Here is a 27,657-nt window from a genome sequence, read left to right on the forward strand (position 1 = left end):
AGGGCTTGACAAGAAGAATACAGTGCACTATACAACCTCAATATTTAAGATGGGCCTTGCAATAATGAAGCACTAAATGAATTAAACAGAATGCGAAATAAAAACTAAAAACTAGAAAATAAAAATAGGTAAAAAAACTTTTTAAGTTAAACGGTTTTATGTTAAACATACATTGCAATGTTTAAGATAAATGTACTAAAAACCAAAAAATAATAAAATAGATACAGTCGTGGGAATTATAAACATATGCATAGACTAGACTAAAATAAAACCGTGGGGCACGTCAATTGTCTACAAATTATCGACTTAATGTGCGATAGAAGAATCGTTTAATTCGTCGTTAAAATAGGCAGTTGGCCCGCAGACGGTGAGGAAATTACTTACTATTTTCTTGCTCATGGAAATTCCAATAGTTATACACTCCATGTAAATAAAAGAGATGTTTCAACTAGTTTATCGTTGGACATTCACACTGCTGGCTGGCGAGGAATCGTTTCACTGCTCGTAGTTTGTCTTTAATCGACAAAACATATGATAAAAGTACTACTCGCTCACCACTATGAAACCCTAAAACTCGCTTATAATCGAGCTTGCTAGCTTGTTTCCACATTCTAGCCCTACTTATCACACGTCCATCGTTGTCGGTTGAACAACTGCCTAATTATAGTGTAACATTACAAAACAAACATTTTAATCAACGATTGTAGACAATTGACGTGCCCCACGGTTTTATTTTAGTCTAGTCTATGCATATGTTTATAATTCCCACGACTGTATCTATTTTATTATTTTTTGGTTTTTAGTACATTTATCTTAAACATTGCAATGTATGTTTAACATAAAACCGTTTAACTTAAAAAGTTTTTTTACCTATTTTTATAATTAATATAAATTAAAAAATAAGCACAACTATAAATAATTATAGAGTAAAGTAAATATTTCATTTACGGGCCAAAGTACAAGCTTGTCAATAAAATACACACAACACTAACGATTTTTGACAAATTGATATAAATAAAAATTATGTTAGAAAATTTCTAATAGCCATAGCATATAAATGCGTAACTAAATTAAATAAATCACAAAGATAGAGATAAGACGGTTATAATTAGGATTAAATTCGAATATTAAACTGACGCTTTTCTTATAAGAGTAACCGTTTAGTTCTATAGTTGCAACAAAAAAAAAAAAAATATAATATATACAAATTACATACATCATAAAATGACGAATTAAAAGTGACTAAAATATATTTAAACGGAGACAGTTTTGATATTTAATAAGTTAAGCTTTGTTCTGATTCTAGAAATATCAGTATTATCTTAAGAATGATATACATTGGCCATTAATGAGTAATATTTTCATCATTTTATCAATATATGATGCTTTCGAAAAAAAATGTCTACAACATAGGTATTATCTACAAAATCTTGGATTAGATGAAAACCACCAACTAGAAATAGACGAGGTATTTAAGTCAAATTTTCATTATTTAGAATAGCAGAAAAAAAAATTTTTTTTAACATTTTATTAAAATAACATTTTTGTGTATTGCGCCATTATTCTATTACACTTGAGCACACACATTTTTCTATATAAATATTAACTTAGAAACGTATAAAAGCTAACCTTTTTCATCGAAATCTTCTAAACATCAGAATCGCACAAACATCCTGAACTTTAAATAAACTACATCACTAAGTATTACACGTACAATATGGATAAAAAGTCCTTTGTGAAACATACGATTTCAATTATTTTTAACCCATCTCGCGATAAATTATTACTGTAAAATTTTTAGACGCCACGCGTGAGGTTCAGCACTGTAAGTCGACTGCAAATTCGTCTGAAGCGTGTCATTGGTTCATTTTATATTTGCATGTGATAATTTCATAACGATAGAGAAACGAGACGTAATGATTTGGAGACGTTTTCGTTTGGAAGCGTTATGTTTGCTTTTTACTTACGATAAGTGTTACTGCATATTCTAGTTTGTCAAACATCATCGACTAAATCGTCTGAAAAAGCGAGTAAATTAGGAAAGAACAAAATTAAACGGACGATTAATGACGTATTTTATTAGTGACTTAATGTACTTTAAGATGTATAATAATAATTTTTTGCATTATTTGCCCAGAGAATCGGCATAGCGATTCAACGGGGAAATGCTGCCAGCATTTTTGGCACAATTCCACGCGGACATGATTTATACCAAAACTATCTGTAAATATTTAGTTCTTAAGTTGTGAATTGTAAATATGTATAATGTTAATGACAAAAAATATATATATTTAAATTTAAGACGACAATAATGTGAATAATTCGTTTTTGATTTATTTAATTAAGATAACATAAGACAAATAAAAAGTTTAGGTTAGTGAGGACTAATAGTAGTTATTCGTGTTAGAGATTACATTTTGATCATATTTGTAGGTATATATCAACAAAATATCGTAAAAGATTTTGCAAGACCATAGATTGACCATTTTATTCTAACAGATTTTAGTCTCAATTTTAAGTCCACATATAGACATAAGCACAAATAGACATAAAAACACACAAATAGACAAAAACGGTAGCAGATTTGGTCTACAGGTTAGTTGACGGGTTAGGTAAGTATTTACAGTAACTTATTCTTTCACTAATAGTCGTGGATTTGATCCCCGCTCATCACAATGTTGAACGTATGTCATGACAATGACTTTATTTCATCATCATTTCAGCCTATTGCAGTCCACTGCTGGACATAGGCCTCCACAAGTTCCGCCAAATATGGCGCGAACTCATGTGTTTTGCCCATAGTCACCACGCTGGGCAGGCGGGTTGGTGACCGCAGGGCTGGCTCTGTCGCACCTAAGACTTTGACCTGGACTTTATTTGCACTTGCAAAAATCATGGTACGAGACCACTCCAGTTCAGCATCACATATCCTTTTTAACTGTCCTAATCTCCTTTATCCCCTATATGATGTCCTTCCTCGCAAAATCCCTCGCCCTGTAAATATTGAATGTATATTGATGCTTATGTTCAGTCTTTTTTGTAAATTTTTATGTAAATATATCAAACGTACTTACTTTTCACTTTTTCTTAGAATTACATTGTAAATACTTGTTAGGTGTGTATAAATATATATTTGTTATATTCTCCTAGCATAACATAGTAGTATAATGTAATATCTCTTACTAACTTTAATGTTTGTGTTGCTCTAGGTGAAGAGATATTTTATTTCATACTAACTACTACCATTCCCTATATACTTTTTAAATAAACTAATGAAAGTTGTAATCTCGACCGCACCGATCAATCTCCTTCGTGTAAATCATCATTACAGCCTATACAGTCCACTGCTGGACATAGGACTCCATAAGTTTACGCCAAAAATAACGTGAACTCATGTGTTTTGCCCATAGTCAACACGCTGGGCAGGCGGGTTGGTGACCGCAGGGCTGGCTTTGTCGCACCGAAGACGCTGCTGCCCGCCTTCGGCCTGTGTATTTCAAAGCCAGCGGTTAGGTGGTTATCCCGCCACCGGTCGGCTTTTTAAGTTCCAAGGTGGTAGTGGAACTATGTATCCCTTAGTCGCCTCTTACGACACCCACGGGAAGAGAGGGGGTGGCTATATTCTTAAGTACCGTAGCCACACAGTACATTCGTGTAAATATTAAACGTGATATATCAATATTCAATATATATTAATATTCTACGTGACATTTGCGAAATCATCTGTGCTCGTTTGGCACTATTGAAAGCCGTTTCACTCTAAAGAAGAAGAATAAGACTTTCTTTGTATGTGTTGTGTTTTCGGACACCAAAAAGGTTTCGAATTCTACTGGTGACGATTGAGTGTTATCGTTTAATTTGAGTAAATATTTTTGTACTCACATAAAAATAATTGTCACGTATGTAGTCACGTTTGCGCATGATTTAATTTTATTGAGCGACTGCGCGATACGTAGTAGACGTTAGAGATATAATTATTTATACTGATTATTTTTTTTATACATACACATGTGTAATTAACCAGTAGAAGGAAACTCGAAAGAGGTATTTTTTTAATATTAATAATTTGATTAGCTTATGCCAATTAGTCTAAGTTAGAAAAATTGTGTCAAAAGTTTGTTTGTTTTGCAAGATCTTCAAAGAAATTCTATACTAATTGTAATGATTTTGTATCAGAGCAAGTAGTTTGTAGTAGTGTGTAGAGAAAGATAGAATATTAAAAAAAAAAATCAAAACTGCAAATATATAGAATACTAACTAACTCAGCAAACGTCGTCTTGCCGCTAAACGCTATTTAAAAATAGGGGTTGGTGGTAGAAGGGTGAAAATTTAGGGTTGTATGTATTTTTCAACGCCAAATCATAATAAAATAAAATAATTCATATAAATTGAAAAAAAATTAGGGTTGGACTACCCTTAACATTTAGGGGGATGAAAAATAGATGTTGTTCGATTCTCAGACCTACCCAATATCCACACAAAATTTCATGAGAATCGGTCAAGCCGTTTCGGAGGAGTTTAACTACAAACACCGCGACGAGAATTTTATATATTAGATTAATAAATTCGAAGGTCGAATATTAAGAAATTTCTGTTGTTCTGTTCATCAAAGCCATCGACTATTGCGTAAGTATTTGTAAGTTGGATACCCACTCATGACAAATATGTAATTCAACTATAAATGTTCAATGTGTGAAGGTTATATAGATGTCTGTCGTAGTGTGGGGATTTTTTTTAATTATGTGATATATCCACAGGCTTATTATGCCCGTGCTTTTGTTATTCCATATATTATTATTATTATTTTTTAACATGCATCGGTACTTCACCGCAACTTTAGAATCCTAGAAGCCTTAATAACTAGTCTTAAAATTTCAAATTTCTAAAAGTCGACGCGAGTCCACTGATCAAGACTATTTCTACATATTGCTTTTTTATATTTTTATATAGTAATTATTTTTATTATATTTACACTTATTTGCTAACTACAATAGTGTAGTGTGTGTGGGGTGGGGATTAGTGCATGCGTTTTCCGTTCCGGACCACGACAAAGATGTCCTACTAAAAGCCATTGTATATGAGATATTTATTTACGCTAATTAAGTTATAACAAAATAAACAATAATTCCAATCTGTTCAGTCACAAAATGCTTTTTAATTAGTTAAATAAAGATACATTCGGTAATTAAAGACAGCGCGGATATACGACCCCGAATCCTTAAATCTGCAACCAGTTGTCACGGTACAAGCCGACGAGCTCTGATTGAAATTGGGGCAGGCGGTTCTCGGAATAAGACCACTCGACCAGTTCCTCTGACAGTTAGGTCTGATACGAGCACTCGTACTTACGTATTAGGAGTTTCACTCAGACCCGTTTGTTACGTGATATGAGTGTTTTTGAAATAATGTAAGGTTGATGGTATATTCGTATAGATCTCTTTGAATGTGTTTAAAATATAATTGACTAGCCCGTTGACGCAGTTTGTAGTGGCCCTGCTTTCTGTGCCGCGGGTTGCGGGCTCGATTCCCGCCTGAGTCTGGGTGTAATATTTGTATTTATATATTTAGGTAGGTTAGGTAAGGGGGAAGGGGGGGGGAGGGTAGGGTCGGCAACGCGCTTGCTATGCTTCTATTGTTGCATGCGTCTATAGGCTCGGTAACCGCATACCATCATGTAGGCTATAGGCTTGTTTTCCGACCTATTTTAGAAAAAAAAAAATATTTATTTATTTATACATTATTGTACACCACAACTACATTTTAAACAATAAACGCATTTTAAAAAAATTATAATAAAAAATAATCGAATTCCGAACGTCTTCCTTTTTGAAATCGGTTAAAAAGTTATTTTCTTTTGGATTTATTATGTTCCAAAATTTTATTTACAAATTTATTTATTCTACAAAATAATTACTTTTATACCATCGTAAATATGATCAGTACATGTTGATGTTTTTCACTTGTTGAAGAAACGCGCCATTTACATTTTATCTATAAAACAAAAACAACTTTCCACGCGTAATTTATTGTTGTTTTCCATTAAACTGCTTTACAATGTTGTTTTGATAGTTTCATTCGAATTATATACATATAAAATTATTTGTCTATCTATAAATAAACTTGCGTTGCTCTGAAATACAGTGATGATGATTACAGCCTATACAGTCCACAGCTGGACATAGGCCTACACAATCTTACGTCAAAAATAACGTGAACTCATGTGTTTTGACCATAGTCACCACGCTGGGCAGGCGGGTTGGTGACCGCAGGGCTTTGTCGCACCGAAGACGCTGCTGCCCGTCTTCAGTCTGTGTATTTCAAAGCCAGCAGTTGGATGGTTATTTCGCCACCGGTAGGTAGGTAGGCTTTTTAGGTTCCAAGGTGGTAGAGGAACTGTGTTATCCCTTAGTCGCCTCTTACGACACCCACGGGAAGAGAGGGGGTGGCTATATTCTTTAGTACCGTAGCCACACAGTAAAACACAGTACACACTGAAATACAGTAATTGATAAAAATGAAATATTTTTGCCTTATATGCAATAATAACATAATTATATGCAATATTACCACATGGACGTTTAGTATTCTAAAAGTATTCTTCTTCAAAAATTCTAATAATTAAAAATAACTAAATAAATTTTACGCCATTACTTCTGACATTGTTTTATCTATCTCAATTCAAAATTTAATTAAAGCCAGCCAGGTGTGGCATAATTAAACTAAAAAGATTCTATAGGAATTTCTTTATATACACACCGCTGTGCCCGCGACTGCGTCCGCGTGGAATTTACCGAAAAAGTTATTGTTCAGTTTGCAGTTATAAAATAAATAAATTTCTAAAACAAAATTAGCCTAAGTTACTCCTTACTAATACTTCCCGTCAAAATCGGTCCAGCCGTTTCAGAGATTAGCCGGAACAAACAGACAGACAGACAGACAAAAATGTTTAAAAAATTATATGTATTTAGTATCAAGTTGTCATTTTAATATTACAAACAGACACTCCAATTTTATTTATTTGTATAGATAATATTCATTCAAATAATAATAATTACAATAGGCTTTATTATTTAACACTTTACTAAAATATGCGCGTTACTTTATATTACTTTTCCTTAAAGTCGAATACGAAATAAATTTCTAAATTCTGGTTTTATCATAAATGTAAAAGTTTGTGAGGATGTTTGTGACTCTTGCACTCAAAATCTACTGGACTGATTTTAATGTAGCTTAGTACACGGGTAAAACCGTGTGGTTTAGCTAGTGTTTAATAATATTCGCGTACGTTTTTTTTTTTTTTTGTATAACTAAGTTGGAAAACAAGCGCACGGCTCACCTGATGGTGAGTGATTAACGTAGCCTATAGACACCTGGAACACCAGAAGCATCGCAAACGCGCTGCCAACCTTACCCCAATCCCCCACAGGAGCTCTGATTACCTTGCTCACCACAGGAACACAACACCGCTTGAAAGCAGTATTATTTAGCTGGGATTCTGTAAGGTCGAGGTACTGCCTCAGTTGGGCTGCTCCACATTTTGTGTAGAATATTTTTTCTACTGTGGTTTGTTACTGTGCTCAGTTGAGTTGGTACTATTAAGTGTAGCATTTGTCCCCCCTTTGCAAACTTATCTTTAAGAATGTTCAATGGAAATAATTATTCATTTAAGTTTTCATAAAATTAATTAAAAGTTGATGTCTATCTCCATTGGTCACGCCATAATTTAAGAACAACTGAACGAAGTTTTTTTTTGTAGAAATTTGAAAAAATTCTTTTAAGCTACTATTTAAGTTTCATTTGAAAATTTGCAAGCAGGAACAATGTCTGTCGGGTAAACTAATATTTTAATATTTTATAATCTATTGTGACGTATTCTAATTTCTATAACAATTATTTGTACACTTCCTAACCGCTTTTCTATCCGCTGTCCTATACCCAAAGGTTGTCTGGAAGAAATCGCACTTTTAGCGATAAGACCGCCTTTGTACATCTTCCTTTAATTGTACTACTTTTGTTTGTATCTTTTAATGGTGTGCAATAAAGAATATTATTATTATTAATAATAAAACACCAGATTATTTCCTCGCCTTTATTACACTACAAAGGAGAAGGGAGGCTGGCTGAAAGATTTTTGATGAGTTCATCCATCTGCATAAGATTGATCTTCGCCTGACGACCGAGTCGGCCCTCTGGTAGCTCCGGCGGTTCGTGAGCCAAGAGACCGGCTGACTCCAAAAGAATCTTACGCGATTCCTGGAAAATAAAGATATGGCGTTTATTAGAGGACGCGTTAGCGCAACGGTCACAGGATTGGCATATGGGTGTTGCGCTGGTGGTTGCAGGTTTGATCCCCACATGTGGCATACATTTGTATTGGGCATACAGATATTTGCCATAATGTGGGCGTTCGTGATTGTTTATTGTGTGTATTTTCGGACCAGGAATAAGTCCCATAAGTTTAGATTTATTTAAAGTATAATTTGCGACAGTATCGATAATGCCATTTCTGAATCTGAGATACATTGCTATACATGCGCTGTTCTGAAATAGCTTTAACTTACTATTATGTAAAATCATGTCAAGATATCTTTAGACTGCTTTATTGCAGATTGGTAGCTTTATATGTATTGGAATTGATTCAAAAAAGTGCAGGTTATTTTAAGGACATCTCTTCTTTCATCGCCAAGCAAGAGATAAATAAATAATAAGATTATTATTAACACTGGAAGACTCAGCATTATCGCGGATTTATATCAGCAATATTTGACATCGACTGTGTGCACCGTGTGGGCGCTCATGCACCGGCTATTGCGGGTTCGATTCCCGTTCGGGATGGATATTTGTAAAATTGCAAATATTTCTTTCCGGCCTAGTTGTCTGTTCTTTTGGGTCTCCCCACCGTGGCTCGGAGAGTATGTTAAGGCAGTCGGTCCCGGTTGTTATCATAGACACCTGATAGCGACGATGTCCCCTGGAGAGCAGAGGAGCAGCATGGTGGATTAAGGTCCAATCCTTCTCTTGGAGAAAGAGGCTTATACCCAGAAGTAGCATGTTACAGACTGAACCGTGAATGTGTCCTAATCAAAACATCACCTCATCAGGTGTTATAAAAATTAAAAACCAAATGTTGAAAGAAACAAATATATATTTCATAATAACCAGCTGTGCCCAGGACTTCGTTCGCGTGGAATAGAGACTTTGGACATCATTTTTTGGGTATATCTTTTGGTTTATTTCAGATTATAAGCACCGTCGTTTGTGTATTTACATCTTCAACGCGATTCTTTAAATTAGCATAACTTTTTTTATTTATAAACCGATTGACATGAAACAAAAACTAAATGTTAAGTGAAGCTTAACATAATATATTAGTGAAAACCGCATCTAAATCGGATAAGTCGTTTCTGAGATTAGAGCGCACAAGCATATTACATTTACATTTTTATTCTATGTATTGATAGTATTAATAACTTCGTATTTGAAAAAAATCATATCGCATCAACGGTTTCTCGAAGACGCTACATATATTGAAGACTTTTTATATTAAAATAAATAGAACAAGTAACTGCTTGCGATGAGTCACAACGCAAATATAATTTTAGTTGTAGATATGAGGACATACTTGAAACTATTAAATATTAATTTTATCTAAATTCCATTTTTATAAATAAAAACTATCGAAACCAGTCTCCGATATAAATACATACATAAACTCATTTGATAAATATAATGAAAATACATCTAAACGTGAACTGGATTCCCGTACAAAAAAGTTTCGTACGCCGTGTCGTAATAAAATCTTTATCGATAACTATAATAAACCGCTTAGACCGAATATAAAATCATCATATCAAAAATTTCGATCTAGCGAGTACATCGTTCCATAGCTTAATTGGTTAAAGTACCGATACGGTCAGTCTGAGATGCAGGTTCGATCCCCGCTGGAACGGTCGATTTTTGATATGATATTAAAAAAATGTTAAGAATTTTCCTAATGTGTGGGTAACACAAAAATAAAATTGTACAAATGGCTATGGCTATGGCTAAAGTCTAACTTTACCAAAGATAAACCTAATTAGGCATCAACATCTAACGAAACGAAGTTGAAAAGCTTCTAGGCAATGACATTCGCGGATTCAATTAACGTACGTAACTAACGACAAATTATTAATTAGCCTTATATTATACATATTGATATTTGTAATGAGCTGGGCGTGTGTTCGCTTTAGGTTATTGGTCCCCGATACAGGATTCACACCCTATTTGGAGCTTGTATATTGTATTTGTTTACAGACTCCCGTCTGGGCAAACATATACAGACACGTCTATAGTTGAGTATAAGCTTTTAGTTTTTTTGGAACGAAGTTCCTGACGGCAGGCTTGACATTTGGCTGGGTGACCGAACTGTAAAAAATGTGATACTAAAACCGTAAGAAAAATATATAACGGAAGTGACGTAATATCAGTCACACGACTGTATAATATGACGTTTGTAAAACTAAAATATTACTTGTAAACTTTTTTTTAATTATGTATATAATTTTATACTGTCGACAAAAATAAATAAAGACAAATGTTTTTTATTTCACTTAATAATTTGAATTATTATTATTATTATTATTATGTTTGATTTATTTTATTTTACGGTATTTGTTATTTTCTTAAATACTAAATTTCCTAAATACTTTTATGTACTTAATTAAAACTAGCGCTTGACTGCGAACTCACCTGATGGTAAGTGAAGATGCAGTCTAAGATGCTGCGCTTGCCTAGAAGATGCCTATTCATGACCGTCTAATTTCCCGGTTGTTATTATAGCTTTTACTTATGTTTGGTAAATTACCGTAACGTATCCCAGCATGACCATCGGTCCGTCTGTTAGTGATTTTCTTCGTCCAGTCTCCGCGACGGCGGCGTGCAGCTCGAACAGCAGTGAACCACGAAGACGCGACTCAGCTGAAATGTAAAAATATATAAAATTCTCGTGTCGCGGTGTTTGTAGGTAAACTCCTCCGAAACGGCTCGACCGATTCTCATGAAATTTTGTATGCAAATTAGGTAGGTCTAAGAATCGAACAGCATCTATTTTTTATCCCCCTAAATGTTAAGGGTAGTCCACCTCTAAATGTTTTTTCTCAATTTTCAAATAAATTATTTATTTTTTACTTTTTTATGATTCGGCGTTGAAAAATACATACAACCCTAAATTTTCACCCTTCTACCACCAACCTCTATTTTTAAATAGCGTTTAGCGGCAAGACAACGTTTGCCGAGTCAGTTAGTATATATATATATATATATATATATATACCTACTATGCTACGATTCAGTCTTCAACATCCAATCAATAAACCACATTCTCCTTATGGGAGAATCCAGAAGTATCGGAGCTTAATCCACCACGTTGCTCCACTGCGGATTGGTTGATACCAATAGCTTCCTTTCTCCTACATGGAGAAAGAGGCCAATGCCCAGCAGTGAAATGTTACAGGCTGTATGCGCATGCACTTTTACGCCGCGCTTTAGCAATTCACGCAGAAGTGATACTTCTCAAAAGTCGTCGGAAGGTAAGCGGTTACGCTTTGTTCTATCGACGATGATCACAGTTTCGTGATAAAGGTCGTAAGCGTCTTACAAAGCGCGTCGCTTACGCGCTATGAGCCAGTAATGTATTTTATCTCATTCTGTCCTTTACATTTACGTGTTTCTTTATTTGACGTATTTTCGTTTGTTCGATTTTCAAATCACAACGATTCCAAAGAGGTTTTACTTTAAAATTTTTAGTCAATACAGAAATATAAAGTTGTACGTAATAATACTACATTTCACAAAACTGTACAATCCGTTATTTATCATGTGTCACGAACATAAACATACGTACAATATGTGTCGTAAAATTTATTAAGCATTAAGTGTTTTATGATGTTGTTTATGAAGTAATTAGTTTTTAGTTGTCTGTGTGTATTTTTCTATTAGTTGGTATTAAAACTTTAATTCTAATATACTTAAGAGGTATTGTGTTTTTTGACGGCAATCGTTGTTATAGTATTTAATTGCCACTTTGATTAAATAAATAAATAAATGGTTCCCACTGAACGACAATCAGTAGAATTTTCTTCCGTGTCGGGGTTCCGGAAACACAAAAACGAGCACAAATGTCCAGAACACGACAAACATCTATATTGTCTATTCAAATGTTTGTCATGTGCGCGGTCAAACCCGAAACCGCTAGCGCATCATCGAGTGCTGTGACCGCTGCGCCGATGCGTCATCACAGACGTGATTATTAGTGTTTTAGTATGTCTAGATAGGTTTATTGATAGAAATTGACCTCTTGCGTTTTCTTTCATTCAGTGTCAAGCATAGCCACAAAATCTTTTATTTTCAAGCTGGTCAGTAGTAAAATCGTAAGAAATTACACTCTCGTTATCTAAAAAAATGTCAAACTTGCAACATGTACGATATGTATAGATTAAAAAAACAATTTTCAGCAAGTCACTTTAACACAATATAATCACGCAGTATCAACATACCTGGCGCTAAGGTTTCTAATAAATCAGTGATTTTCCTACAGAGTTGCGTCTTTAGCAACAGTCTGTCGTCGGTGACCCCTGCCAGTCCCAGCTGGTCTTGCTGGCCGATCATCTGCGCCAACGCGAGGCTCACGTCCGTCATGTAGTAATGAGTGGGGTGGAGATAACCGCTGCAATGACTGATGAACCTGCAAAATTATTATTACAAAGTAATCTATTATACTAGTGAAGCAAAAACTTTGGAACCCTTTTTCATTTAAATTTCGTACACTTATAGTTTTTGTAAAGAAGGAGTGTAGAATGCTATTTTTTCAATTATGCATAAAAAACATTACACACACTACTTTGTATTTGACACACACACGCATAAATACTCTTTTGTTTATTATTATAGAAGTTAGTATTTCATCTTTATTCTTTAATTCTTTAAAGATGAATCAATTTACTGTATGTATTTTTTCCAACAAATCAATTTAAATACTGTAAAGATTATAAAGAATAACTCTGGTGAGTCAGTAGTCTGGTAGTCAAAAAATTCATAAATTAGTCGAAATGTTGACCGTTTACCTCTCACAAGCATCAGGGTCTCCTTTGGGCATGACACTCAATTCCCTGCCAATGTCCTGCAACAGTTGCTGTATGATGGCATCAGACACTTCATCCTTGCAATTGTTACACTTCCAAAACTTATTATCCAAGCCCCGGTTGTTCGGGTCGGGTGACTTTGTTTTATGTAGAATCGAAATTATGAATGTGTCCGGTAGAAGATAACCCTTGCAATCCCTGAAATGTAATCAAGTGTTTTGTGGCTCCTTTGATGTTTTTTTACTCCGTATTTTATTATTATAGGCTTATTAGAGTATATTTTTTATAATTGTACCTTATCAGCCCCTAAACGTCCCATTGCAACACAAAGGACTCTTTTGCATATATGAAGCTCAACCCTTAATACATTGTGCGTCCGAAACTACAGTTTTTGACATGTGATTTAAAAAAAAATATATGACGTCACACGATACTTGGCTAAATAGAACTGAGGTGAATCACAGCAGGATTATCCAGGATATGAACTGCTCAAAATTTGGAGCAGCCTGACAGATTAATTAGCTCGACTTTACAGAAGATCACAGCTAAATAATACTGCTTTAAAGCAGCGTTGTGTTCCTATGATGAGTAAGGTGACCAGAGCTGCTGGGGGATTGGAGGTAGGGTCAGCAGCGCGCTTGCGATGCTTCTGTTGGCGCAGGCGTCTATAACCTACGGTAATCGTGGTACGGTAAGGTGAGCTATACGCTTGTTTCCCGATCTCGTTGTAGGTATAAAAAAACGAGTGTGCTACGACCTACGACCACACGACTGAAGTAAAACTTTTTTAGCAATAGACCTGTACAATCAGCCTGCACTGTGTCTTAGATATACGAAACGTAACGTGACTATGATAGAAAGAGAAAAAGAAAATGTGTGTTCGCACCTCTCCCTCTTGTTCCGTTCGTATCGCCCGATCATACTTTTTGTAACGCTCTCGTCACGCATTCACCAGCTTACTGCCCAACATAAGCGTGCGTAAAAAAGTTTTCTTAAAAAAAAAACTTATACTTGTGCTAAATTGATGACGTCTTTATATGCTTATATTCGTAATAAATTGAATTTAATTTCTTTCTCGAGCTAGGATCGAACCCGCGAGCGATGGCATTAAGTCATCACCATAGTAAAAGAAAAACATAATGCCACTGTATTCATCGATTTCTGTTCAAAATTTCAAAATACAATAAGTACAAATCATTCTCCTACATGAAGAAAGAGGCCCATGCCCAGCAGTGGGACGTTACAGGCTGAAGGCGATTCGAATGCGAAGTGAAAAACTATTTTTAAAAAGGTGAGTGCTCCTAAAAAAGACAAATATTATGCAAAACAAGAGTCAACGTCTCAGTAACAAATATTGGCACTCTTCAATCCCATTTATTATATTTGTATTATCTTTTAGATAACTTTGGATCTCTACATTTATGTAATTTAGGGCCCTGTTTTACCAGTTGTAGATAACAGTATTTGACGAATGGCAGTATCCGGCAGTATGAAGTTTTTGATTCATTATTCTTTTATACCATCGTATCTACTGTAATTATGAGATATTTTTCGCTTCAGCCTGTAATATCCCACTACTGGGTATAGGCCTCTTTCCCCGTGTAGGAGAAGGATTAAAGCTTAATCCACCACGCTGCTCCAATGCGGGTTGGCAGATATATTCCCTACTATGAGTAACGATCGCTATCAGTTGTGGATGATAACAACCCGGACCGACGGCTTAACGTGCTCTCCGAGGCACGGTGGGGAGACCCACAAGGACAGCACAAACACCCAAACCACGGCAAACACCTGTATGGCCCATACAAATGTTTGTCATGTGCGGAGATCGAATCCGCAACCGCCAACGCAACAGGTACAATCCATGGCTGTAACCGTTGCGCCAACGCGGCGTCATATTTTTATTCGCACATATTAATCTCTAATGAGGAGAAACACGTCCTACTGATCTATTCTACTTCCCGCTGTCAAAGCCTATTTGTATCGTCATCCGTCAAATATCGTTATCCACAAACTGGTGGAACAGGCGCTTAGTCTTGTTGGTTCAAAATTTTACAATTCGTTATTAATATCATACGTTATATTGCTACGTGTTAAAAAATTGTTCGTTGGGTTAGAGAGTCACCCACAACTCCTAACACGAGACACAAGAGAGAGAGTAAAAAAAAAATCCTACCGAATCTTAATCTTCTTTTTCAAAAACTCACTAAATCAACTACACTAAAGCAAAGCTTATACCATAAGAACTACAATGACTCACCCACAATTAATTGCACTCAGATCTTAAGACGGCGAGAGAATCCAACCCAAAAAAAGAAAAAGAGCAAAGAGCAAAAAGGGAAAAAGAGGCCGCAAACACTCGCCCTGAGGCTTATATACCCTAGCATACCCCGCGCGTCGCGACACAACTACCCCCTAAGGTGAACCGCGACGTAATACAATACGAGGGTATTCCAAAATTAAATCAGTCGCCTAGAAAAAGTAAATAGCAACGCTAATGCATAACTGTGCTATTATACATCAGCAGGAACGAAACCAGGCGCTATTAAAAATATATGCTACAATACCCCCCCCGACAGAGAAGAATTTTGCATCTCTGGCAAAATTCTAAAAAAAAACTAATGTAAGGAGAGAATCTGGTAAGCTCAGGAAGGGATTATAAAATTTAACTCCATACTAAGAGAAAATAAATTTTTTTGATAGATTAATCATAAGAGATAATCGAATTACAAAAACACCACATATAATTTTGAATTCACTGCAACACTGTCTTACGACCCAATCATACGTCACTAACATACAACATCCTGAAATTCAACTATCAACGTGCGTTAACCGACCTAGACAATTAACGCCCTGACACTCAGAGTGACGGTCTATAAATGAGCACCACTCAGCAGCTACTTAAAATTTTTAATTTAACAATTATTTTTTTTTTTTTCTTTTTAATCCATATTTAATACCGTATTCCCGATGTAGGCTTTAGAATGTGCGTAACACAATTAGAATCGAATATATATTCGATAGAATAAAATAATATGTGGAATCGCCACCCGTTCCAGAGTTAAGTTGTAACACAACAACAACAACTTATGGCGTAGGCTTTAAACAAAATAATATGAGTGAGTAGATACGTTAGAGATGCACCCAACACACACAAATTAAGTTATTGCTCAGTGGAATAACTCAACAAAAATAAACACCAAAAGTACATTAGAGATGTACCCAACACACAACTATCATAAGTCATGTACTTGTATAAGCACAAAATAAAAAAATGAGATCATCACCCGTCTCAAAAATGGAATACGTAATATAGATTTAAAACAAAAAGAAAACAAATATCAATTACCCTTACTACCAGAACTTCCTGTTAACTTCAAATCTTTAATATGCCAGACCCCAAGATCTTTACCATTCATATCCTGTAATACGTATACAAGAGGAGATCTTTTACCAACAATTCGACATTTGATAAATTTAGGCGCTAATTTCTTAGAAAAGTATTTATCTTTATCACTCAAGAAGTAAGTTTTCTTATAAACAAGATCACCAACATTAAATTCCGCAGTCCTACGACGCAAATTATAACTTGAAGTATTTTTTAAATGAGCGGCATACAACCGAAATTGAACTTTATCGAAAATACTCGCCAACTGACCTAAGTTCTCCGCATAACAGTCACGAGGAGTAAAAATCATATTTTCTATACTATCAGAGTCCAAATAATGCGAACCACACGACACTAACTCCCTACCGAAAACTAAAAAGGACGGAGTGAAACCCGTAGTTTCATTTACCGCGCTGTTAATTGCAAATTGAATTTGAGGTAAGTACCTATCCCACGATCTATGATCCTCATCGACAAAGGATGCAATACAAGTTAAAATAGTACGATTATATCTCTCAACCGGATTAACCTGTGGAGTATAACGTGGAGTAAAATGAACATTAGGAACATTATAACTTTTAAAAAATTTGATACACTCATTACTAATGAATTGCGTACCATTATCCAATATTACCGACTGAGGAATACCATGAACTAAGAAAACATTATCTTCAATTAACTTAATTATTACTTTGGAAGTTGCGCGCTTCATAGGGAAAATTAAACAAAATTTTGAAAAACAACAAGTTACAACCAATATATAATTATTTTGTTTTCTACTAATAGGCAATGGACCCATAATGTCAATTGAAATAACCTGCCAAGGACGGACACAATTCTTAGGACGACCCATGACACCTAATGTCAAATGATTTTGAGCTTTATATTCTAGACACTTAGAACAATTATTGACATAATTTAAAACATCTTTATACATTTTCGGCCAAAAGTACTTTAAATTTAATCTTTTAAGAGTTTTAAACATACCCAAATGACCAGCAGTGGGAACATCATGATTAATTGATATTATTTCCGAACGATATTCCATAGGAATCACCTCCTTCCAATCAAACTCCGATGTTAAATAATTTTTATTTTTAGACAATCTAAATAATTTATCATTTTTAATACAATAATTTTGAAACGATGCTGGCTCATTAGCGCAGCCATTGAAAATATTAAGAAACCATTTATCATTACCTTTATAATTTGAAATTGAAAATATACTACTCACGGGAACCGAACGACTCAACGCGTCAGGAATGACATTATCACAACCCTTACGATGTTTAATATCGAAGTTAAACTCTGATAACCTAGTACTCCACCGAGCCAAACGCCCCGACGGGTTTGACAATGATAAAAACCACTTAAGGGCACTATGATCCGTGTAAACTGTAAATTTTTTACCATTATCAAGATAACAACGCCAATGTTCGACCGCTGCCAAAACCGCCAATGTTTCTCGTTCCGTAATACCATAATTTTGTTCCGGCTTGGTAAGTGACCTACTCATATATGCAACAGGATGTTCTTTCCCTTCAAAGGTCTGAGAGAGCATCGCACCAATCCCATAACCACTCGCATCCGTGTGAACTTCAAAAGGTTCGTTATAATTAGGACACCTGAGAACAGGAGCAGAGACCAAACACTCCTTAAGCTTTCTAAAAGAACAATCCGCCTCCTCCGTCCATTTAAATGGAGGTGCACCCTTACGAGTAGAAGTTAATTTATTTAACGGTGCCGCCAAAGAACTGAAATCCTTAATAAAACGACGATACCACGACGCTGTCCCTAAAAAACGTTTTACACCCTTAACATTGGTTGGAGTGGGAAAATTAACTATTGCAGAAACCTTATCCGGGTCCGTACGCAACCCGTGTTTATCGATTACATACCCCAAATATTTCAACTGACTCCTAAAAAAACGACATTTATCAAAATTAATAGTAAGATTACATTCTTTTAAAATTTCCAATATTTGTAATAAAATAGAAACATGTTCATTGAAATCCGCGGTTGCAATTATTAAATCATCAACATAACAACAAACTTTAACCCCGAAACGGTTTCCAAACAACTTATCTACTAGTCTCTGTTGAGTGGCAGGTGCGTTAGTTAAACCAAACGCCATACGTTTAAACCTGAATGTACCACGTGACGGAATATAAAAAGCCGTTTTATCCCTATCCGATTCCTGAATCTGAGTTTGAAAAAAGGCACTACAAAAATCGATTGTTGACAAATAATGAGCATCCCTAAGATTATCTAAAATTTCTGATATATAAGGCAAACTATATGCATCCTTTTTGGTTACCGCATTCAGTTTCCGACTATCCAAACATAACCGATAGCTACCCGTATCCTTTCCCTTAGGAACCAAAAGTACCGGAGAACTCCACTCACTCCGACAGGGTTCGATGACATCCAACTCAAGCATCTTATCAACCTCCTCCGAAAGAATTCGTTGTTTCTCAGGAGACATCCGATAATATCGTTGCTTAATGGGAACAGCATCCCCCGTATCAATTCTATGAGTAACCACGGTAGTCAACCCTAAACCTTTCCGCTCAAAAGAAACAGAACGAAACTGATTAATAATGCTATCAACAATTGAACGCTGATCGCTATTTAAATGTTCATAACCCGTAATGACGTCATCCGAATTATTACACAAAATAGATTCTTGTTTAAAACTAACTGAATTAATATATTTCGGACAAATTTTGAATATTTTCCAAAAGTCAATGCCTAAAATGATATCTGAATTAATTTCCGGAAAAACAAAAAATTTTATAAAATGAAGTTGATCTTCGAACGCAACCGGTAAACACAAGTAACCAAGAGAAAACAACTTGTTCCCGTTAGCCACAACCGCAGAAATAATATTATCTTTAAAAAGAGTATAACCTCGTTGTAAGAAATCCTTATAAAAATTACCCCCCAAAATTGATATAGACGCACCAGTGTCTAAGAGACCCGACAACTTAATGTCATCTATATGTATAACGGCATAAGGCCTATTTTCAATACCATTATCATTACACAGAACCGAGTTTAATTTATACGATAAAAAATAAATTGAAATTGTTTTAAGCCAAGAATTCCAATCAGATTTAGAAAAATTAATATTATTACTAGTTTTAACTCGGTTCCAACTTACTCGTTTTTTTAAATCTTTAACCCCATTATTATATTTCGATTTACATTTAACACAATCGGGACGCTTAACATTAGGCTCACCGCAACCAAAACAAAACACAACATTCCGATCCTTAAAACAATCGGCATAAGAGTGAGAAAACGATTTACAACGTTGACAATAAACAGTACGATTCGACGCGCGATCACCGATGGAATTAATGCTCGGCTGAATTTTACTATTGCTATTATTACTAGACACAGAATGTTTACACTGAGACGGCAATGATGTATGAGGATTATTGTAAAACGAGTTGGTAGGAGACAAAAATTGACGAGAGAATTTATGCGCTGAAGGAACAGAACGATTAGAATTAAAACGATTATTTTTATTAAAATACCCCTGATTATTAAAATTATTCGAATAATTAAATTTTTTAAATGAACTTTTAAAAACGTTTTTAACGCCAGTATTATAAGCTAAATCAGGTGCAACTAAATCATCCGAGACATTCAGTGGTTCGTGAAAATCTAAAAGTCTACTTTGAACATTTTCATAATTACGACACACATTCCTAAGCTGATCAATTGACGTTATATCTGATGACGCTAACATCCCTGCGTAACAAGGTCTAACGTTGTGTAATAAAATTTCTAATTTAAATTTTTCCTCAGGAGGAGTAGTCAATCTGTTAAACATTTCATCCATAACAGCCAAATAAATTACAATAGACTCATTCACCCCCTGAGTTCTATTTTGAATTTCCCTTAATAATTTGTAATCAAAATCTGGTTTATCGAAGTCCCTACGCAAATATTCTAAAACTACTTTCCAATCTGAAACCCCAGCACACACACTCCTATACCATTTTAAAGCATCGCCAACAAACAGCTGTAACGCAAAAGATAAAACTTTGTCATCCGCAATGCGATGAATAGTACAATGTTCCGTAACCCGGCGTATAAAAGAGCGTACGCAAGATTTACCGTCGAATTTAATTTTACTTAAATCTCCTAAACTGTTATGATCACAATGAACCGTTACATTCAAGGGATCACTAGATGATAACGAAGAAACTGTTAGAAATGGAGATTTATTAGACGATTTTAATTTATTAACTACCCCACAATAATTATTAAATTGATCAATACACAAATCGTAAATGTCCCTATTCTTCTTAACCTCATCCTCATCCAATCTGCCAATCCTATGATACAAATGAGCCAACAAATTCTCTGCCCTCAATAAACTATTAAAATTCGGATTAGAATTAATAATTGATTTCACTTTTATCAAGGTGTCACTAATACCGCCCAAATCGGTTATAATATCCAACGGACTGACCAAAATCTCCTCTGACGGTAACAATTCCGATAATTGTAATATTTGTTTACGTAAAGCTAATACCGTGGCAGCTGGCTCCTCATTCCGAACAACCACCTCATATTCTAACTCAGCCTTAGGAATTTTATTAAGTGAGTCATCGTAGCACAATAATAAAATTTAAACGAAACAAAAAGTACAAATAAAAGTTTAAATTAATGTTAAAAAGTAACAAAGAAAGTACAAAGTAAGCAAAAATATTCGTTAATAGAGGGTAGTCAAAAAAAATTTAGTTACGGCAAAAATTATTGAGCAAGAAATAATTAATACAAAAAGTAGGTAACTGAAATTTTTTATCAAGGAACGATTAACAATGCAAAAACCGTGACTACGTTCGTACAAATCTTTTAAATTCAAATAAAAACTTTTAAATATTAACTTTAAATTTTAAACATACCAATATAAATACACAACCTAAACGAAACAGTAATCAAATTTAATTAATAAAAATGAAAAGTAATAATTTAACACAATTCACAAAACACAAAACACACAAAGACACAAGGACAAGACCCTTTATATACCCAGAGAAAACCACTTGCCAGGAATAAGAAAAAAAAAAAAAAAAAAATTTGAGTGCCAATGCGATACCCTACAAAATAAAATAATTAAAATAATTCACCGACAAACAAATAATTTTAAATATTAGAGAATTTACGCTGGGCGCCAGTGCTACGGGTTAGAAAATTGCTTGCTGGGTTAGAGAGTCACCCACAACTCCTAACACGAGACACAAGAGAGAGAGTAAAAAAAAATCCTACCGAATCTTAATCTTCTTTTTCAAAAACTCACTAAATCAACTACACTAAAGCAAAGCTTATACCATAAGAACTACAATGACTCACCCACAATTAATTGCACTCAGATCTTAAGACGGCGAGAGAATCCAACCCAAAAAAAGAAAAAGAGCAAAGAGCAAAAAGGGAAAAAGAGGCCGCAAACACTCGCCCTGAGGCTTATATACCCTAGCATACCCCGCGCGTCGCGACACAACTACCCCCTAAGGTGAACCGCGACGTAATACAATACGAGGGTATTCCAAAATTAAATCAGTCGCCTAGAAAAAGTAAATAGCAACGCTAATGCATAACTGTGCTATTATACATCAGCAGGAACGAAACCAGGCGCTATTAAAAATATATGCTACAATATAGGTAACTTCATTTTTTTTGAAAGAAAAAAATCTCGACTAAGAACGGTTGATTACATTAATGCAAGTATGATAAAAATTTTAGTGTAAAGGTAACAAAATTTTATTTGATGGTAATGAACGCAAGTTCGGTTGCTGTTCAGAGGCGATATTTTGTATTTGTATCAATATTTGTTCCTTGTCTTCACTGGTGTTATCTTTGTGCAACTCATACAAAGCCGTCATTTTAGGTTGCTAATAATAAATAATGATGGTGCCACTAAATAGTATCTTATGTATATGAAGCCTTTATCAATTGACGAGAAACAGGAAAATTAAGCAACAGAATTTTAACTACAACTATATGAATGATGATCTGAAGTACATCTTACTTCTTTTTACACTTCACAGCGCTAAACATGGTCCCAAACTCGGTAACGTCAGAGCATCTGACGCAGGAGCACTCGAAAAACTTGGAGTCGGAAAGGTGGTGACGACGAGCCTCCGTGCCCCACAGCGGGTCAGTGTAGCAAACCGATATGTGAGAGCCTGGCGATATGTTGACACCTGCTGACATAATCTACAAGAAATTATTTTGGAGATATAAATTTATTGTTCAATAAACATATTATTTTTCTTGATAAGTGGCTTTACATTCAAATCTGAAATTCAAGTCTGAAAATACTTATAAAAAATTAACACTTAAATAAAATAAAATAAAATAAAAATAAAATAAAAATAAAATAAAAATAAAATAAAAATAAAATAAAAATAAAATAAAAATAAAATAAAAATAAAATACGTCCTATGCACACACATTTGTATTAACCTGTACGAAAATTAAACGGTCACTGTTCCAACACGTCGTCGAAAGTTAGTAGGTAAGTTTAGCTGTGAAATGGAAAAATCATTAAGAAAATTTCTTACAATGTTCCCGTCAGATGTGAAACTCTTATTGCAGTTGGCGCGACAGTTGTGCTCAACCATGGATATCTTGTCAAACACCGCCACGTACTCGGGCTCCATCAGAGGCACTTCGTGTCCATTTATCTGTAATATTTTAATTTTTACTCCTAATAGTAATGTAATAAAAAGGATCTACTACAAAACTGATTTTGAAAAAAGCTACATCAGAAGAATCATAGCTTTTGACTCAGACATAATTTAGCTTTATATGGAGTTACTAGTTCCTGGTAAAGTTTCTGGTTTTTTCTAGATGAATAAGCCTCATTCCTTGGGGTGATGTAAAGCAGTCAATCCGGGTTCTTATCATGCCATCACCTGCTAAAGATCGCTTTTTTATACGGAATTATGAAGAAAGATATTTTCCCTGAAAATATTTCGTAGTTCATAAAGTTTCCATTCATTCCATCCATCTATTCCATTGTTATTTTTAACCGACTTCCAAAAAAGGAGGAGGTTCTCAATTCGACTATATATATATTTTTTTTAATGTATGTTACATCAGAACTTCTGATCGGGTAGACCGATTTCGACAAATTTTATTTTAATCGAAAGGTGGTGTGTGCCAATTGGTCCCATTTAAATTTATTTGAGATCTAACAACTACTTTTCGAGTTTATATCTAATAATGCGTTTTTACTTGACGCTTTTTTCGTCGACCTAGGTTGTATTATACCGCATAACTTTCTACTGGATATACCGATTTTGATAATTCTTTTTTTGTTGGAAAGGGGATATCCCTAGTTTGGTACCGTGATAAGGAAACCATGATTTGATGATGGGATCTCAGAGAAATCGAGGGAAACTCTCGAAAATCTGTAATAACTTTTTACTGGGTGTACCGATTTTGATAATTTTTAATTTAATCGAAAGCTGATGTTTATCATATGGTCACATATAAATTTAATCGAGATTTGATAACTACTTTTTTAGTAATCGTTGATAACGCGTAGTTGCTTGACTATTTTTTCGTCAATCTACTTTGTATTACTTGTCGATGTAATTGAAGTCGGTTTTTTTTTTCGTTTGCGAGCAAACACAATTATTTTGTATACAGCTATTTTGGCTTGGGATTTTGTACTAACGAAAATACGGTTACTTGCCTGAACAATTCCACAGCACTTCATAATCTCATCTTCGTTAAATGTTCCGTCTAGCTTGAAGAAGTTCCAGATGAACTCTGCTATCATTTTCCTGTCATTAATCCACTTTTCCGTGCCTCTGCGGTCTTCATTGTGAGATTCAAGTGCCTGCAGCTTCACCCACAGTTTGGGATTGTGGTCACGTTGATACAAACAACGGAGAACAGTGATGCACTGGTAATTCGGATGTGGATTTCCATAACTTGATATGGCTACCTGTAATGACACAAAGATATAGAACATAACTAAACAAATATTTTGAAATGTTTTCATAATTAAGTTCAGGCTCCAAGTATCTGTATGACCTATACAATGTTGGCCACTAGCGGGTTCGAAGTTCGAGCGGGTCGCGGATATTCATAATATGGTAATTATGTACATTCCCGCCGAGAAATTTATAGAGTTGGGGGGAAAAGGGGGGGAGGGAGTGTGAGTTTTTCACTCCCCGGACAACTATTTTCGTGTAAACCCCGTTGTTACAGAGATATCGTGGTTGAAGTTTTGAGGTTCAATTTTTAAATCGGAAAAAATTAACCTACCACCTTTAAGGTTAGAGTAACGCTTGGCTCCGGCTTAAAAAAAACACTAGGGGTAGGGCAGACCAAGACCACGTGGACAGTGGGGTGCTCCGATTCGGTTTTTTGGGTATTTTTCGAATTTCTATACCTATATTCTAGCACGCAATGTTACTAATTTTATTAGAATATTATGCCTGACGCGTTATTTTGTTTAAAAGTGTCTATTTGTCAGTGGTTAAAGGTCAGTTCGTATCGTATTTTGATCTTGCAGTAAAGATCGTTTTTACGTAAATTTGTTCGAAAATAACGCGTGATAGTTGCAGAACGGAGCATGAGTACACTTCCCGCAGCACCGGAATTAAGGTAGAGTCAGAAATAACAAAAATTTAACTTCCCATAAAAAAATCTACCTGTAATGTATAAAATAGCCCATAATATAAATCCCTAATGCAATTTACGAAGTTTCAAGTGGGAGGAAATAATTAACCAAATTTGCACCTGGCTCCTGGACCATAAGGATACTTCCGCTGTTGTGATCATATTAAAAAAAAATATCAGATACATGTAATTCTTCTAAATTAATACGAACTTACCTTTTCACCTCTTTCCTGCGTATAATGACACTCCGGTGTATGTAAAACGCTTTGAGTACAGCTTTCTGAACAAAACGGCCAACCACATTTCTGACAAGTAATAGTTTCATCTTTTTCCAATAATTTGTAACATCCTAAACAAACCGGTGGAGTCACCTGCAACACGATATATTTGTTACCATTGTAAATCTTACCGCAAGATGGCCCTTGGATAGATGTGTGTTATCAAGTATTCAATAGTCGCCCAACGGTTATGACGTAGTTAATATTAATCGTTATGATATAGCTTAATAATTACATGTATTAATTTCTTGAATCAATAATTATTATTCTTATTTATAAAGAAGTTAATCAATAATTAACTCTGATTTGACACATCGATGAAATTGTATAAAAAGGGTAGATAATTATTTTTAAGCATTCATTATTTTTCGAGTTGTTACGCTGTTCAAAAGTATAGACAGATTGTGATAATCGCCTTGGCTATTTAATTTACAAATCCACTAGTGTTTAACATGTGTATAATTATTATAAAACGGAAAAAAAATCTTGTTCGACTTTGTTGAATCTCTCGACCGTGATATTTAGATGTGAATCATTGAATATTATTATTTTTTCACAATTACAGGGAATATCTTGTTTAAAATCCTGAGCAGATTGACTAGGAAAGTAGCCTAACCTTATAGAAAGTTACAGCCAAATAATACGGATGTCAAGTAGAGTTGTATTTCTTTGTATAGTAAGGTAGCCAGGTACAGTTCCTAGGGAGAGTTAGCGAAGCGTTGTGATGCTCCTGGTGCTGTAGACGTTAATATGACAGAGTTATCGCTTACCGTCAGGCATATTATACTCCTCCTTGCCTACCTAAATGTTTTTAAGAAAGCGTAAACATACAATCTAAGTACTCGCTCTCTCTTCCGTGCTGCAGCTTCGAAGATTAAGATAGCCATGATGGTCGCCAACCTTCGTAGAGACGAGGCACCGTGAGAAGAAGAAGAAGTAAACATACACACATCTCTGTGTACCTACGGTGTCTGTAGTTTTCGAATCTCGGCGCCATTGAAATTGTAGGTATGCAAGGGGATGCGCGTGCTTCTACCTACTTGTGTGTGTAGCGAGTGTCAATGTGTGTCCGTAAAGTTGATATGATCGTGGCGTACACAGATGCTTACAACCATGTGTCAAAATGTTCACTTCCATAAGACTCAAACTTTTGGCTGAGTACATTCTTATTAATTACATTTGAAATCGGCTTTTAATTAACCGTATCCGTGATTGAATTGTCATTTTAATCATCACCTGAGATGGTCCGGTGATGAGTGGCGCTTCTTTCATAACAATATCACCAGCTTTTATACTCCTCGAAGCTTCAAGATACCGCCCGTACTTCGGGTCTTCCTTTATCCTCGCAGGGATGCACTCATGTTTGTGCTGTTTCCAATGCTGCTTCTGATGATCCCTTGAGCAGTAGTGAACGATTTGGCAGCTCGAGCACTTGCGTTCTGTAGGGCTCGAGCACACTACACATGGCTCTTGAACCGCCATTCTGCCTGAAAAACTCAACTATTACAAATAAAATCTTAAAACAGGTCTTTATTATGTTATGTTTTACAAAATAAATTTTACTTAATTTTTAATACTGTATCATTACAAGTATAAAACAAAAGTCGCATCCCGCTGTCTGTATGGTTAGATCTTTAAAACTACGCAACGGATTTGGTTGCGGTTTTATTTAGTAAGTAGAGTTCTTCCAGAAGAAGGTTGTGTATAATACATGTATAGTAGAGGAACACTGATAGTTTTTGCAACCGTGCGAAGCCGGGGCGGATCGCTAGTACTTTATAAAATGTTGATTAATTTCGTTACTTAATATTAATAAGTGTAAGAAGCCAACTAAGCCGACTGTACTTATTATTCTACTAATATCCAAGATCAACTAAATGTAACCAATTTGGCATAAATCTCATAAGAGATAACATAATTAGACTTTTCAATAAATCCTAAGTGTGTATATTTATAATTCCTTCGTATTCCGATAACCTAAAATCAAATTGTATCGATATTGTTTGAAATGTCTCTCTTATATCACTAATATTATATTACATCTTACCTTAAGATATTTATTAAATAACCGCAGCCAAGAAAATAACACTGGATAATCACAATAATATAATTTCACGTCGATGCATGTGTAAGATGGAAATGATGCGCGCCTGCGCTCGGGCACGCTTTTGGGGTAAAAATAAACTGCCAGCTATTTGGAACATGAAGCGAAGTA

The 27,657-nt window shown here is 35.0% G+C and overlaps 1 protein-coding gene across 1 annotated transcript; it reads right to left on the minus strand.

The window, feature by feature from the left end:
• Positions 1-8,075: 8,075 nt before the first annotated feature.
• Positions 8,076-27,632, minus strand: LOC123660233 (SET domain-containing protein SmydA-8). Its single transcript, XM_045595333.1, has 10 exons — positions 27,490-27,632; positions 26,679-26,929; positions 25,376-25,535; positions 24,230-24,480; positions 23,091-23,213; positions 22,556-22,743; positions 13,101-13,316; positions 12,534-12,721; positions 10,844-10,956; positions 8,076-8,253 (listed from the first exon to the last, which is right to left on the minus strand). Exons 2-10 carry the CDS (start codon positions 26,922-26,924, stop codon positions 8,098-8,100), a joined length of 1,641 nt encoding a protein of 546 aa, XP_045451289.1. The 5' UTR covers positions 26,925-26,929; positions 27,490-27,632; the 3' UTR covers positions 8,076-8,097.
• Between the last annotated feature and the right edge of the window lie 25 nt (positions 27,633-27,657).

The sequence above is a fragment of the Melitaea cinxia genome, chromosome 15 (genome assembly GCF_905220565.1).
Source record: "Melitaea cinxia chromosome 15, ilMelCinx1.1, whole genome shotgun sequence".
Lineage (NCBI taxonomy): Eukaryota > Metazoa > Arthropoda > Insecta > Lepidoptera > Nymphalidae > Melitaea > Melitaea cinxia.

What these genes read in the sequence shown, in the direction of transcription:
- LOC123660233 (XM_045595333.1), bottom strand. Translation starts at nt 26,924, where the DNA reads ATGGCGGTTCAAGAGCCATGTGTAGTGTGCTCGAGCCCTACAGAACGC. An exon ending in GCTGTGAAGTGTAAAAAGAA is followed by an intron (nt 13,317 to 22,555) that starts GTAAGATGTACT and finishes ATTACATTTCAG; the next exon opens with GGATTGCAAGGGTTATCTTC. An exon ending in TCATGCTGGGATACGTTACG is followed by an intron (nt 8,254 to 10,843) that starts GTAATTTACCAA and finishes TTTATTTTCCAG; the next exon opens with GAATCGCGTAAGATTCTTTT.